This window comes from Schistocerca serialis, chromosome 8, assembly GCF_023864345.2.
Source record: "Schistocerca serialis cubense isolate TAMUIC-IGC-003099 chromosome 8, iqSchSeri2.2, whole genome shotgun sequence".
Classification (NCBI taxonomy): Eukaryota; Metazoa; Arthropoda; class Insecta; order Orthoptera; family Acrididae; genus Schistocerca; species Schistocerca serialis.
This window is the reverse complement of record NC_064645.1, coordinates 275,050,037-275,066,010: the sequence shown is the minus strand read 5'-3', so window position 1 is coordinate 275,066,010 and position 15,974 is coordinate 275,050,037. Positions and strand designations below refer to the sequence as shown.

The 15,974-nt window shown below is 40.3% G+C and overlaps 1 protein-coding gene across 1 annotated transcript in view; it reads left to right on the top strand.

Annotated features, from left to right (window-relative positions):
* The window catches only part of LOC126416806 (xylulose kinase-like), a 137,562-nt gene that overhangs the window by 43,157 nt on the left and 78,431 nt on the right, over window positions 1-15,974 (top strand). Inside the window, exon 4 of the mRNA XM_050084680.1 lies at window positions 14,159-14,338. Within this exon, the coding sequence (XP_049940637.1) occupies window positions 14,159-14,338 (180 nt within the window). The remainder of the gene's footprint in view (window positions 1-14,158; window positions 14,339-15,974) is intronic.

Below are 15,974 nucleotides of genomic sequence, written 5' to 3'. Positions count from 1 at the left end.
ACATCAACAGACGAGGAAAATAAAAAGCTGAAATACATTTCAAAATATGTGACAAACTAATACAGATCAAGAAATAAAGAATCACAAGTGCATTCTGAAAATGCATAATGTAAGCTATGAAAGGATTAATTCATAGGCTTGTAAGCATTGCTAGACCTTTACTTAGAGTTTCTAGAGATATTATGTTTGGATAATCACAAGGCCTTGCATTCATGACATAGCTATTACATCCATTCTGGTACAGGTTTTGCCTTGACTATTAAGGAAGACCAGTGGATACTTTCTTCTATGATATATGCAGTTCTTGCTCTACCCTTACATACTCACATACCCTTACATACTCACAACTCGTATGTGGTGAAAACATACAATACTTGAATTTTTGTTTAGGTCTTTAAAAACTAGGTCTTAAGCAAAGCAGTGATTTCTTTTTGGAGTCACTAATTTCATCATCTATCATCGGTAATATTCATATGCCTCTTAAAGTATAATATTTCTGTTTTAAATACATAAAAATATACGGTATGTTTTGCCTGGATGATACTCTTTTTAAAAGAAAAACAACTGCTCAGCATTATGCCAATGAATTAAAACTTAGCATTTGCCTTTGCTGTGATTAAATTAATGTGACCATTTCAAGTTATTCCTTTTGGATTTTGTATGAGAGTTTCTGATATATTAGTTTTGGCATCAACCCAAATCAACATATTACAGGAAGTAAGATAACATAAATCATTGTTATTTATTAAAGCAGCAGTAAAAGGGGCACACCACTTTTCTGTCCCATACTACATTATACAAAATACAGCAACATAACTTCCTGATTTTTAAATGCAGTAAAAACCATTTTATGAATCAGAATTTTTTGATAATGTTGGTACATATCTAATTTAGTTTTAAATGATTCTGAAAATCAAATCAGGTATGTGACACCCCCAATACCTGGGTGCAGCAACATAGCTTCCTTGTTTGACATGCATGCCATGTGGGCTGTAGCAGTCATAGTGGGGGTGGTCTCATTTGATAGGCATAGTTCTAAAGTGTTGTTCTGTTCCAGGTCAGTCACCATCATGTGATGGAACAGTGAGGAGCATGTGTTTGCCATCAAGGCCTACTTTTTGAATGGATCCTCCGTGATCACAACTCAGCATGCCATCTGAAATCACTTCAATGTAGTCCTGTTAGGCCGTGTTCTGGAACGGAAATCAAATGTTACACGGGTCACTATGTTCACACAAACTGCAAGTATGACAAAATGAAGAACTGGAGTCCCTGGACCCATCTGATCTGTGAAAACATTCAGGCAGTGAGAGCTTCACTCTTGCAATCCCTGTGGCAAACTGCATGCAGATATGCATCTACCCTTGGACATTCTGATTCTTCAGTGAGGCAAATTCTTCATGATGACTTTCATTACCATCTATACAATTTGGTGATTGTGCAGGAACTCCTCAAATGTGTCTTCAATTCTCAGAGGAACACATGTGAGGCACTTCTCAAAAAAGTTCCTGAGGACGCAGTTTTTTTTTCAATTATGTAGCCCATTTTCGCTTGACTGGATGCGTCAACAAATAGAATATGTGTTACTGGATTGACCCAACCCGCAAGAAATGCTTCAGGGCCCTCCGCAGTCATTTTTAGTTACAGTGTGGTGTGCAATTTTCTCAGCTGGGATTGTTGATCCCTGGGTTTTTGAAGAAAATGGGGTCACAGTAACAGTGAATTCAGAATGATATGTGAACATGTTGGAGATTTTTTTTTTTTTTTTTTTTTTTTTTTTTTTTTTTTTTTTTGCCATGATGTGATGACTTGGACTAAGGGGACATTTGATTCCAACAAGATGGAGCAATGGCTCACACTTCAAGAGCATCAGTGGCTGCTTTGAGGGAAAACTTATTGGAACACTTCATCTCAATAATGGGCAATTCGAAGTGGCCAGCCAACTTGGGTGATTTGGCTCCTGCGATTTTTTGTTTTGTTTTGGTGGTTTTTATAATCTTGTGTTTATGTCACCTGTCCTAGGAGCCTGCAAGACCTGAAGGCCAATATCCAGGCAGTAACTGTCAACAAACTTGCTGCTATGCTGGTAAGGATCATGAGAAACACTAGAAATTGGCTTAATCAGTGTATTGGCCATGGGGAGCGTCTCCTACCTGATATGATTTTCAGAACTGTGTAAAACAAAACTTTAGTTATGTGCCTACATAATTTTTAAAAAAATAAAAGTAATCTGATCCATAAAATGGGTTTCACTCTGTTTTGAAATCAGGAAGCTATGTTGTCATACCCTGTGTACTTACCCTGATGGCCATTAAAACTGCAACACCACGAAGGCAGCATGCAACAAATGTCAAATTGCCATTGAGTGTATAACATGCTTGAACATGCAAATCATTACCCCTTCAGTACAATTGTACAAATTAGGTAGGAGTAATACCATCTACGTTCTGTTATAAGACAAATTATGCAGTGGATTTCTCATGTAGAAATCACACTTTAATATTGGTTGTTTGTGAGCTCTTGTTATGCCTCTTGTAAGAAGGAGCAGTGTCTACCAAATCAAGGATTGTGGCCTGTTGTGACTGCAATTTACCTTTCCAAGATATTGTTGCTCTTGTTGGTTGGGATCACATGACTGTCATGTAAATATGAAATTCATGGGTTAGAGAACAGTCGTACTGAAACCCATGCAGGACCTCAACAATACAATGTGACTACTGCCTGATAGGATAGACCTACTGTTCACTCAGTGCTGCAGGATCATGCAGCCACAGTCAGGAAATGGACTTGTTAGCAGCATGACAAATATCCACATGTGCAGTGGGAAGACATGTGGAGGACTGTGGACTATCAGCTCAGCAACAATTGGTACAGCTTTCCTTGATGTGGCAGCAGAGACATATGTCAACGGTGCAGTGTGCAATGACAATACTGGACACCGGAGTGGTGCCATGTGATAGTTTCAGAGTAGTACTGAATACAGCATCACAAGTTTCAGACTAATACATTGTGATGCTGTAGTACTGAATACAGCATCACGATGTGGAAAACTGTCATATGGGTGAAGAACTCGGTGCGATGGGCTGGGGTGTCTTTGGGTACTCAGCACAACCCCTCTTGTTAGCACAGCTGGAAATTTGGATAGCAGGTATTACAAGGTTGTAGATTCAGTTGACACATCTTTCAACAAGGTAATGCAAGGTCGCATGTAGTCCTAACCCACCTCTATATGGAGAGTGTTCAACTGTTATCCTGGCCAGTACATTTGCCAATTCACTCATTGAGAACATCTAGTTATAGTTTGCCTAGGATATGGCATTAGCCATTATGATTGATGAACTCTGGAACAGAGTTGAAGCAACATGTAAGAATGTGTCCATATCAATAATTCAAGCCCAGTTTGACTTGATGCCTAACTGTGTTGACTGATGACCTCAGAAGTTAAGTCCCATAGTGCTCAGAGCCAGAGCCTAACTGTGTTGTAGCAGTTCTCACAGAGCAATTGAGAAAGCCTTATACAAAATTTTGCTTTCTATATACCAACAAATGACATACATTTGTCATGTCTTCTTCCTACTATACTACAGAGCCACAATAAGAGATTTCATTATTTAAAATCTTTCTTTAAGCGTCAGTTTCAATGGTGAGCAGTGTATATTTATTTGCATATATATATATTGTCCATGAGTGGAGGAAGAATGTGAACATCCAACAACATTAAGTGCCTCCTAGTGTTCCTTCCAAGGTCATATTCCAAATAAACCTATTATACACGGCTGGCAAAAAAAAAAAATAGTACATCCCTTTAAAGGTTTCCAGCTCACTTAAGATTTATTGTTGCAACAGTGCGTATGGAATATATGAAATGATTACATTTACAGATTGATAGCACAAGCAGTTCTGAGGTATCAGGTACTGACCCATTCTCAATCACCCATGTTAGTAAGTGATGTAGCCTCCACAAGTCGCAATGCAGGTGCTGCCTCTGGCAACCAGTTGATGGTACAGATGGCGAATCTGTCCTAGGATAAATTATATTGTGTCTGCTCAACCTGTACACATAGTTTTGTGAGAGTTGTTGGGTATGTCATATGAGTCACTTCTCGTTCCATCGTATCCCATATGTGCTCAAGTGGAGGCAAATCCAGAGACGTGCTGACCAAGGAAGTTGCATGTCTTGCAGAGCATGTTGAGTTTCATGGGCATTATGTGGACAAGCATTATCCTGTTGGAACAACATATCACCTTCCTGTGACAAGAGTGGGAAAAGAACGGGTCTAACAACATTCTACATGCACCAGCATTGATTATCATATCCTCCAGAAGCGCCAAAGGTGGATGAGAGTTGTAGCTCATTGCAGGGCCTGGGATAGGGCCAGTGAGTCTTGGATGAATGCACTCTACAAGAGAGCACTCACAGGGTCTACATTGTAGCACAAACAACCATCACTACTGTGCAGGCAGAATCTGCTTTCATTGCTGAAGACCAGGGCAGCCCATTACATCTTCCAAATGATCCTCTGAAGGCAGTCGAGCCATGCATGTCAGTGGTGTGACATGAGTGGAAGATGGGCTAGAGGTGTGCAGGCTTGTAGTACCACTGCTAATAACCAGTTCACAACAGTTTGTCTTGACACATCTGGGCTCACAAACTCTCTTATCTGTGCTATGGTACTTGTACAGTCTGCCATTGCTCTCCTTACAATACGATGATCATGGCGAGTGTCTGTGCTGATATCAGCAACCACAGCACGTCCAACTTATGTGGCAGTTCCCTGAAAGGACTGTCCCACCACTTGAAAAATCACAGTTTGCCCCCTTTCAAACTTGCTCAGTTGGCTGTAGGAAGCACAAGTGTATCTTCATGGTTTGGTTGTCTACTTGCTTCACACATTTGCACCACACTGAGCCATTTGGCTGTGAGCATTCCCTATGAGGGGCATTTGAAAAGCCCAAGAGATGGCACCACCGGCGCGTATCGAGGTCATGTTTAGTTAGTAGCATCTTTGGAAAGAACGAACACCAAGTTTCAGCCATATTGGTCTATTTCTTTGTGATTGGCATTCGTGTGAATCAATGAAGTCAAGTGATTGTCAAAAAATGGACGAAAAAAAAATTACGTGTGGTGATTAAACATTACTTTATGAAAGGCAAATCGCCTCAGGAGACTAAAGAGAAGCTTTATAAACATTACAGTGACTCTGAAACCTTCGATTAGAACAGTTTATAAGTGGTTTCAAAATTTTCAGAGTGGCCATATGGGCACAAGTGATGCTGAATGTTCTGGACACCCTGTGGAGGTTACGACTCCAGAAATCGTTGATAAAATCCATGATATGGTGATGGATGACAGAAGAGTTAAGGTGCATGAGATTGTTAGTGCCGTGGGCATTGCGAATGGACAGGTACATAATATTTTGCATAAATATTTGGAGATGAGAAAGCTATCCTCAGGATGTGTTCAGCAATTGCTCATGCTTGACCAAAAACAGAATCGTGTGAAGCGTCACAAGGATGGTTTGCAGCTGTTCAGGAAGAATCTGCAGGACTTTAAGCGTCGTTTCATCACTGTGGATGAAACATGGATACATTACTGTACTCCTGAGACCAAAGAACAATCTAAACAATTGGTTACCAAGGGAGAAAGTGCACCAAAAAAGGCGAAGACCATTCCTTCGGCCGGAAAGGTTATGGTGACTGTATTTTGGGATTTGCAAGGGATAATCCTCATCAACTATCTGGAAAAGGGTAAAAATATTACAGGTGCATATTATTCATAGTTATTGGACTGTTTGAAAACCAAGCTGCAAGAAAAACGCCGGTGATTAGACTGCAAAAAAGTTATTTTCCATCATGACGGTGCACCAACACACACCTCAGCAGTTGTGGTCGCAGAATTAATGGAAATAGGTTTCCAACCCATTTCACATCCCCCCTATTCTCCAGACTTGGCTCCCTCAGACTACTATTTGTTCCCCAATTTGAAGAAATGACTGGCGGGACAAAGATTTTATTCAAATGAGGAGGGCGACTAATAGCTGTTTTGCAGACTTGGACAATTCCTGTTATTCAGAAGGGATCAACAAATTAGAACAGCACTGGACGAAGTGTATAAGTCTAAAAGGAGACTATGTCGAAACATAAAAAAGGTTCACCCCAAACACGTAAGTAGTTTTTATTTTTGCACAGACTTTTCAAACTCCCCTTGTATTAAAGGGTAGACACAGATGGCTGAAACCATTATCAGTAATCTCTTATCCCCCAGGTGGGATATGCTGTCACCGGATCAAAATCGATTTCGTCTTTCCAGATCTACTATTTTTTTCTGGCACTATGTAATAATAATAATAATAATAATTGTTGTTATTAGTACAGTACAGCATTACAGGACATGTACAAACACAATTCATATATAGGCTAACGTTCAAATTTGACAGGTAGATCAAATTATTTGTGTCAGACCACCACCACTTTTAAAAGAATGTAGTGAGTGATACTCTGCAATATGTCTCATTGACTGATCCTCCACACCAGTCACAAACGGCACCTTCAGAATAACCCCACCCCTTCAAGCTGTGGCCTCATTTCCCTTTGTGAGCTACATCCACGGTTGGTCAGATAAATGCTCTCTGTTGCACAAGGGGTTGCTTTTTGAATAAGATACTTACATGAACTAAACCCTGAGATGAATTACTTTTTGGGTAAAGTGCTGATGTGAACTAAACCATGAGCTAATACTAGTCTGGTCTTCATGAGATATTTACCACTCAAGTTGTAACTCATGCCCTGTTACAGATGTAGTACTTATTGGCTGAAACCAACATTCTGTATGTGTGGCTGACAGTATGACTGGCGATTGTGACACAATCATCTTGAATAATAAAAAGGGATGTCATTAACCGATAGTTACTCAAGGCAGCCAAATGCACTGCCCTCCTGAACTTAGAAAAGTTATAAAACTCTCATTACTACAGCCACATTCATTACATACACTATATAATAATCAGTTGTGATGTCAGATAATTCCAAGGTTCCTATCCTATCTAGAAAATATCCATTAATTCAGGGCATACAAAATCAAAATGTAGTAATAAATTCGTCATAAGTGACACGTACACCGATAAGCCGAAACATTATGACCACTGCCCACAGTGACACTGTGGCATTTTGGGAAGGTGATGTGGTAACAAAAGTATGTAAGTGGAGCAGACGTAGATGGGGGATCACTCTAGTGAAGATATTGGCTGCAAATGGGTAAATCCTTTGAGATAAGCAACTTTGACAAAGGGCAGATTATTTTTAAGAACAGCCTGTGAGCGAGTATCTCCAAAATGGCAAATTTGGTTGAATGTCATATGCTACTGTTGTGAGTGCCTACAGAAAGAGGTAGATAGACAGTGAAACTACCACAAGGTACTAAATGTTTGGACGTCCATGAATCACTATAGAACTTGGGGTTCAGCGGCTTGTGTGCTCTGTAAAGTAGGATAGACAGTGATCTGTGGTGTGTCTGCTGAAAGCTGGTGCATGCACAAGTGTTTTGGAGCACACCACTCATCTATGAGGTGGAATCCAAAATTATTCGAGACTGGTGTTGCCATCTGGAAAGTAGGAGTAGTAGATCTTTGCACTGCTAGGTGGCAAGAGCTGCATATCTGATGAGTCAGTGGGCAGAGTGGCATTCAGCTGGGAGGACATGCTGTGTGTCCACAGTGATTTCCGTAATGCTCTGTGTTTGGTGTGTGGCGATTTTACGATGGATCCACGAACAGAACAGTGCGTGTGTATCAAATTCTGTGTGAATCTTGGGAAAAGCGCTATGGAGGCCCTTGCAATGATTCAACAAGTGTTTGGGGGACAGAGCATGAGCCGTATGCATATGTTTGAGTGGCTCTCCAAGACCCAAAAAAGCGAGACAGGTGAAGAGCAAGGTGAAGAGCATGATCATCATTTTCTTTGATACCAAGGGAATTGTGCACAAAGAATTTGTCCCACCCAACCAAACAGTGAATTCCGCATACTACTGTAATGGTTTGCGATGGCTCCATGAAAACGTGCGGCGATGACAGCCCGACCTTTGGTGTCAAGGAAACTGGCTGCTGCATGATGACAACACTCCCTGTCACATGTCCTTGCTCACCAGGATGTTTTTCGAAAAAAACAACATGGTGGATGTACCCCACCCACTGTACTTGCCAGATTTGACACCTTGTGACTTTGCGCTATTCCCAAAACTGAAACTCAAGTTAAAAGGCTGTCAGTTTGACACTCTAGAGAAGATTCAAGAAGCATTGCCCTCAAAGAACAGGACTTCCAGAAAATGTTTGGCCAGTGGCAGAAGCACTGGGACTGGTTTTGTACATGTAGATGGGAACTGCTTCGAGGGTGGTGGTGACACAGTAGTCCAAAGGTAAGGTTTTCAACAGATGGTAGCACCAGTTCCAAAAATTTTGGATAGCACCTCGTACATTGCTGAACGTAGAGCTCTGCAGGAGACCACCTCTATGTGTTGACATGTTGACCCAACGACATTGTCATTTATGATTGCAGTGGGCATGGGACCATTGGTATTCGACCATCAATCTTTGGGTGAATCACACTTTTGCTACACTAGGTCACTGGTTGTCTCCACAAACACTGTCATCTAGGTGAACAACAGCTCAAAACATGCAACATGCCATGTACACAGGCTGGTGGGAACAGTATTATGCTATGCAGAGACATTCTCCTGCACTTGCATGGGACCTGTGGTAATAATCGAAGACCTGCTGACAGCTGTGAACCACCTGCATTTCTTCATGCTTGATGTCTCCCCCAATGGTGATGTCATCTTCCAGCAGCATAATTGTCAATGTGTCAGAGCTAGAAATGTGTTACAGTGGTTTGAGGAGCATGAACTCATGTTGATCTCTCAATGACCAAATTTGCCTCATGTATATCCTGTGGAACGTGGGTCACTTTCAGGCACCATCACTGCATACACAAACCAGCGACCTGTTATTTATGTGAATTGCATACCTGTGCATAGAAATCTAATGCCACATACCTCCACAAACCTACCAACGAACTGTCAGATACCCGATATGCAGAATCAGTGATGTCTTTTACATTCAAAGAGGGACAGAACAAGCTATTAAGCATGTGGTCATAATGCTTTGGCTTATCAGTGTATGTCTTCAGTGTATGTCTCCTCCCACCAAACGGTTGATGGTTTTGCGATCACTAGCGCCCAAGTCACCAAGGCAAGAATGGCCGTCCTCAGACAGGTAGTCAACCTCATCCAACAGGGTTGGTCTTCTTGGCCTCTGGGCCACTCGCCTGATCCACTTCACAACTACTTTGCCTTGTGCCATCATCTCTCAGTGTTAGAGGGGGTCATCCTCATCTCCTCAGACAATGCAGTTCCCTGAGTTGTCGTTCCCGGGAGTTTGCGGCAGGAGGTTTTACAGCTGTTATGTAAGGGGGATTGAGGTGCTCCCTGAACCAAACCCTTTGCTTGCATACATGTTTACTGTCCCAGGTTTGACCAAGAGCTGGAATACTTGGTTGCTGCATGTCCCTAGTGTGCTAGTCAACAGGCAGCTCCCAGGTAATCATTCTCTCTTTGGCCTCTGGCAACCCAGCCCTGGAAACGAATCCATGTTGATTTTGTGGGTCTGTTTCTGAATGTGTTCTGGCTGATTGTCATTGAAGTGCTTGTGCATTTTCCATCTATGGTCAAGTGCCCCATGGCCACTATTGAAGACCCTATTCAAGTTCTGTCAAAAAAATTTTCTGTGGGAGTTTTCCAATTACCCTCATTTCTGACAATGGACCACATTTCTTGTCTTATGTGTTTCTGTGTGTAGTCAGGCATTTGCCATATTTGATTCCCTCTCGTTCACCCACAATCTAACAGGTAGGCCGAGCTCATGGTTTGCACATTTAAGTCCCAGAAGAAAAAATATCTGCAAGACTTCCCCACCAAAGAGGCATTAGATTTTTTTCTGATGGCCTATCAGATGGCTCCTATTGGTTCCTGTAGTCTAGCAGAGCTTCTACACAGATGCCAGTCAAGGACACAGAGGCTGTCCTGGATCTCACCTGCCATTTTGTTCTGGTGTACCAGGTTTTAAGCTGTGGCTGACAGTCTGGTTGTGTGGTTTTGATCAGAGCCCCCAACTGGATACCAGCAGTCATAGTGTGCCAGAATGTCCACCAAGTCTCCACCCCATGGACAGGTGACCATGAGTTCTGGTGCCATCAAAATCAGCTCTGCATCCAGGTGAGCCACACCACCTATGCCAGTATCCCCGTCAATGGGTGCTGCCTATCTACAAGGGTTCCAGCCTTCTCTCCCACCTGTGGCAGCACCTCCACACAAAGATCCTATGGCCTCACAGCCTCTGGCAGTATTTCTGGAGGCACACCAGCAAGAGTGCATATCCCTTGCTGGTTCAATGTCACAGGAGGAACCTGAACTTGTAGTGGTGTTGCCTCCACTTTCTGCACTGCTGCTGGACATCGGCATGGATCCCACCTAGGACTGCCCATCATGTTTTGATGGGTAAAGGGGGGGGGGGGGGGAGTGCATGGGCCTCTCCTCCCACTGGCCAATTTTGCTCTGTATCCTCAGATCTGTGGCAAGAGCTGGGGGTTGCACACTCCTCTCCCCTCTGGGGTCTCCATGGATGTGGATGCCATCATCACATCCATCCACAACTCACATTTTGGGTCAGCAATACTCTGCCCCCAATGGGGCAAAGGAAGGTAGTGACCCACATAGATCCACAGCCAAGATCCTGGTGTGCAGTTGTGAAGCACCCCACAGAAGCTGGCAGACCCAGCAGGAAATTTGACAAATGTTGTGAAGCACCCCACAGAAGTTGGCAGACCCAGCAGGAAATTTGACAAATGTTGGAGGCCACCACTTGTGGATGTGCACATGGTCTCTCATCCATGCACTGTACCGGCTGGCTGTCAGCATTTAGGGACAGGCCCAGCCAGCACTGACTCAGTTACGTGTTTACCTCTGCATATATATTGTCATATTGTTATTGTGAGCCACTCCATGGCTAGTGTACCCATTATAATTTGTTTTCTAGACATAATAAAGTTTGATGTGTCAGTCATCATGTGGTATTGTCTTTTGGGATTAGAGCTGGTAATAATGTAGTTATCTACAGTTTTGGCCCTACATAAAATTTTTACACTATTCTGTAGTGAGAATTTGTCAGTTTTATCAATTTGATAGTAATGATAATAATGATAAAATAATAATAATAATAATAATAATAATAAGGTCCGCGTCACTTTCCATTTTTAACCAGACATAATGTCTGAGAAAGGAAAGAAATAATAATAATAACAATTCAACATTGAATAACCCTATACAATCCCCAGAAATAATACAGCTTTAGGACATTGTACAGATTATTCTTCTGAATATTTCAGTTTACAGTTTACAAACTAAACTTTTGTGTTTAACCATCATTTTGACACTTCAGTACACTTTATGTTTGTTAATATGTAAGAAAGAGTGTCAGAAATTTTTATTATCATTAGATTGCTTGTGTATTGCCCAAAACTGTGAGCCCGATATTCTTGTAAAGCATTTTCATAAAAATAAAGAACTCATCTATAGAATAAAATGAGTTTTTTGTTAAAATTCTTTTGAGCTGGTCATTTAATTTATTAATAGGGAGAGTTGTAAGGTTTTAAGTAGTTACGGTGTAGGCTAACTGCAGTTCTATAGTGATAAGCACACTGAATTTTGGAAACCAGCTCCGATATGAGTATCTGCGCTTGGCACCACAAATAATACTGAAAGCTTTTTTTCTGCAGTTTTAGTAATGTGTTTAGGTTGATTTGTGTTGTTGCACTCCATATTTATACTGCATAGTTCAAATTGAATGAGAATAATGAATGATATGCATTTTAACACATATATATCTTTACAATATATGGTAGTCATGTTTATGGCAAATATGTTTTTAAATAGCTTACAGGCTAAGAAATCTATATCACCTCCGACATGAGGTTGTCCTGGACTGTGAATCTCAAGAATTTTGTCCATTTTTCCTTTTTTCCAATGTCAATTCCTACTAAATTCTATTTGTTTCCAAGAGTTAAATTCCATTGTTACAGTCTTTGAAGCACTTACATTTAGATGCTTTCATTGAAACACTTAACTGTTTCATTGATAAGACTTTGCACAGCACCTGTATATTTCTTGAGTTACAAGAAGAGTATATCATTAACATAAATCAAAAAATGAAGGGATTGCAACACTGAATCTTGAGGTACTCCATATTTGGTAATAGTAATTTTGGATTTGATTGACCATCTGTTGGTTTTAAGCAACGCAAAATGTTTTCTATTGTTTGTATGCTGTTTTATCAAGTCATAGCAAGTTGCTATAATATTCAAGTTTCACAGCTGTTCAAGTAATATGATGAAGTTGACACAATCGAAAGCTTTTTCAAGATCAAGGAACACTCCAGTAACATACTCCTTGTTCTCTATGGCAGTTATAATTTCATCTATTATCTGTGCTGGGCCTACTAAAGTTGACTTGTTTTCACAAAGCCATTCTGATTTTCAAATATTAGTTTCTATTTACTCGGGATTGTCATTAGTTTAAATTATGTTAGAAAATGCAGGTAAAATTGAAATGAGTTGGTAGGTTTCAGGTTTAGATTTTTCACATTTCTTGTAAATTGGGTTACTATTGCTATTTTTATATTGTTTGGGAAGCTACTGGGTGCAGTTAATATCATTTACTGGTGTGGCAAAAGCATCAGACTTGCTCTCTGTGGACTTTTCTAAAGTGCTGATAGACAACCCATCATAGCCTGACAACCTATCACAGCCTGCTGATTTTGGATTTTTGTGTCCTTACTATGTATTTTATTGCCTTGCTGGTAGATGGGGCCAAGTACATGCTTTGTTTAACTGGAATGATCACATATCTATACTGGACATTGTTGAAGTGGTCATTGAAGAATTTTTCAACAGAAGAAAAGTATTCATTTAAAAACAATTGTGATCTTACTGTGATATTTGATGATACTCCCTTTATAGTCGACATTAAGATCACTATCCCTGAAGCTGTTTATAACTTCCAAAACAGTAATGCTAGTGGTATTCAAGTTTCTTCACATAGTGACTGGATTTTTTGCTTCTACTGTCCAATAGTAAATGTTTGTAATGATCACGATAGTTCTTGAATTCTGTCTATAGTTCCTGACTATTACCATCCTTTAGCACTGCACAGTGGAAAAGTCTTAAAGTTTTTCTCATGAAATTTTTTTCTGCTGACGTAATGAATTTCAGATTCTGTCAGTAATTGAAAAGCATTGTCTTCAGAAATTCAGAAATGGCAAGTTTCAAAATTGATGCATTACATGTAAAGTGAGACATTTTAGCTATAATGTTGCCAGTAAAGATTTTCTGGTATTGACCTCTGTAGGGGGCTCATTCATTTATCAGGAAAGATCAAGTACTAGCAATAGGTTTTTTTAGCTGGATTCACTACACAGTAAGTCATTGTTTATATCTTCAGTTGGTGATGTTATCCCAGCTGTTTTTATTGCAGTATTTACTGTCTATATTAACAAGCAGCTTATTAAGAATTTCAAAGAAAGTATCTAGGTTATCACAGGGAGGTCTATATAGACTATAATAAACAAATTCTTTTTCCTCTATCTGTAATTAATTGCTGCTAGTTCTTCTACCCTCTATGGTGAAAGTACTTACATCTATTGCATTAGAGCTGCAACTACACTGCTATGTTTCTCTTTTCTGCTGAAGGCAGAGCAAAAGATCATGGACAGTGGCTGACATACACAAATTAGTTCATTTGTATACCAATGTTCACTTGTAACTAAAACATCAGAGTTATCTCTGCAGTGGTATATAAATAATTATGCTTATTGCTAAGACTTTGAACATTTTGCTGAATTAATTTGTATCTAAATCTGGATTACTGAATACTGGTTTGAGGCATTACTCTACTAGATTGTCCAGCATACCTTTTGAGTTTCCCTGTTCCCCAGTTTGATGTTCATTGTATATCTTTGAAAAATGAATGGGACTTATTGTGTACAGATGTGATGATAACATGCAACAACCACATGCAATAACTAGACCTAAAATCTTTTCTTTCATCCAATTATAGCAACATGGATCTGTCTACTGGCAGCGTGGAAGTGAGAAAGTATTGGAATCACTTTCACCAGATCGCTTCATGCATGAACAGTTAAGTGGCTGTTTCTCAGTGAAAGAATCACCTGTATGGCAAGATTCAAGCACTTCCAAACAATGTCAGCAGCTAGAGGCAGCTGTTGGAGGTCCATTGGTGAGTGTTGCATTTCACACACAGTTTTTGAGAATACATATCAGTGATTGTAAGATCAAAACAGATAATATTATGAAGCTCCATAATGTTATATTCCTTCTTGCAGAGTTTAGTTTTATTTCTGTGGGTCATTTATTTCTTGCAACTCCTCCACTTTGTGTTATAAAGGTTTCCACCTATGCAATAGAGATGCCATTAATGCCATAACATTGTTGTTTGCCAAGGAGAATTTTATGTTTTACACAAATATCATGTGTGTGTGTAAGGGGGGGGGGGCTATCTCCAAAGGATGACTTCGTTTAAAAACTTGACAGTTTGTTGTCCTTTTCTATGTTCCTTTCTGCTGCTACACACCTCTTTTACTTGGTGGGGAGGACTTATTTATATAACTAAGTTTTTACCTGCCCCTTTCCCTACGTATTTGTCATTTATGTTGCACACATGTATGTCTGACTCTCTGCTGTTTTACACCATACAACTCCAGGGAGGTTGGTGATTTATCTGTGGTACTCACCTGTATGGCATGATCTTATGTCTTGAAATGTATTGACAAAATTATTGGCCACTGCTACGTTCATTCTTGTGACCTGATTGATACACTGAACAGCACAGATAAGAGGCAAATCACACATCATACTTTTCAAGTATTCCAAGTCAACTAAAGACAAGAAAAAAATACCAACAGGTCATTTTACTCTCTCTCTCTCTCTCTTTCTCTCTCTCATCCCTATCCCCATTCCCATTCATAAGGTAATTACACCCACTCTCAGCCATAGGGATGCTAGTGAGTCTAACTGTCATAGTAATTTTTTCAGGTTGCAAGTGATGTATGTACTCAGTGTGACAGAAATTGCTTCAGGTGTTACAGAGATGTGCTGATATGTTACTGTCTTTGCACTCCTCCCTCCCCCCACTTCCCTCCACACACACACATCTAGGAGTGAAACTTTATCAACAACCCCAGAATCTATCAATTCAATACTAATATTAGTCCTTATCAAACATTTTTACATGTCTCAGCTTCTCATCCTCACATCCACTCATAGGGGTTGTAGGTACAGGTGTATTACCCACAAAGTATTTTTATACAAATTATGTTATTCATTCTAGTCAGAAGCAAATACAATATGTAATAATTTCCATTAAAAACAAAAGAGAGAAAAATTATTAAGCTACATTACTGTTTCCCAAAATGGTGCAATTTCAATTGCACCTGGAATCATGAGCAGATGGTCTTCTTCTGTGCAAGATGCAGGGCATAGTTAACAGACCAGTAAGTGTTCCTTGGTATGTTCTTCTCTGGAGTCGCAGTTGATGGTATGCACAAGCAAGTGCAATTTCTGGAGGTTACTTCCAACTCCAGACGGAAGGTGGTTGCGTGACCTCCATGTCATCCAGTTCTGTTCTTGCTGAGGTGGAAGGGTTTTCAAAGAAGATGGCTAGTTTGAATTTTTCTCAAGTTGAGGGATCCATAGTGGTTTCCTTGCTGTAGCTGCCATTGTTTGTAGTCTTGATGGAACTTCTTCTGGACCTCAACTGTGTGGCTGCTGGAATGAGCCCAAGTAATGGATGGTTTTGCTGGTAAGTGTGATTAGTTCTCTCCAAATTGGCTGCTACTTTATGATGAATATATGAT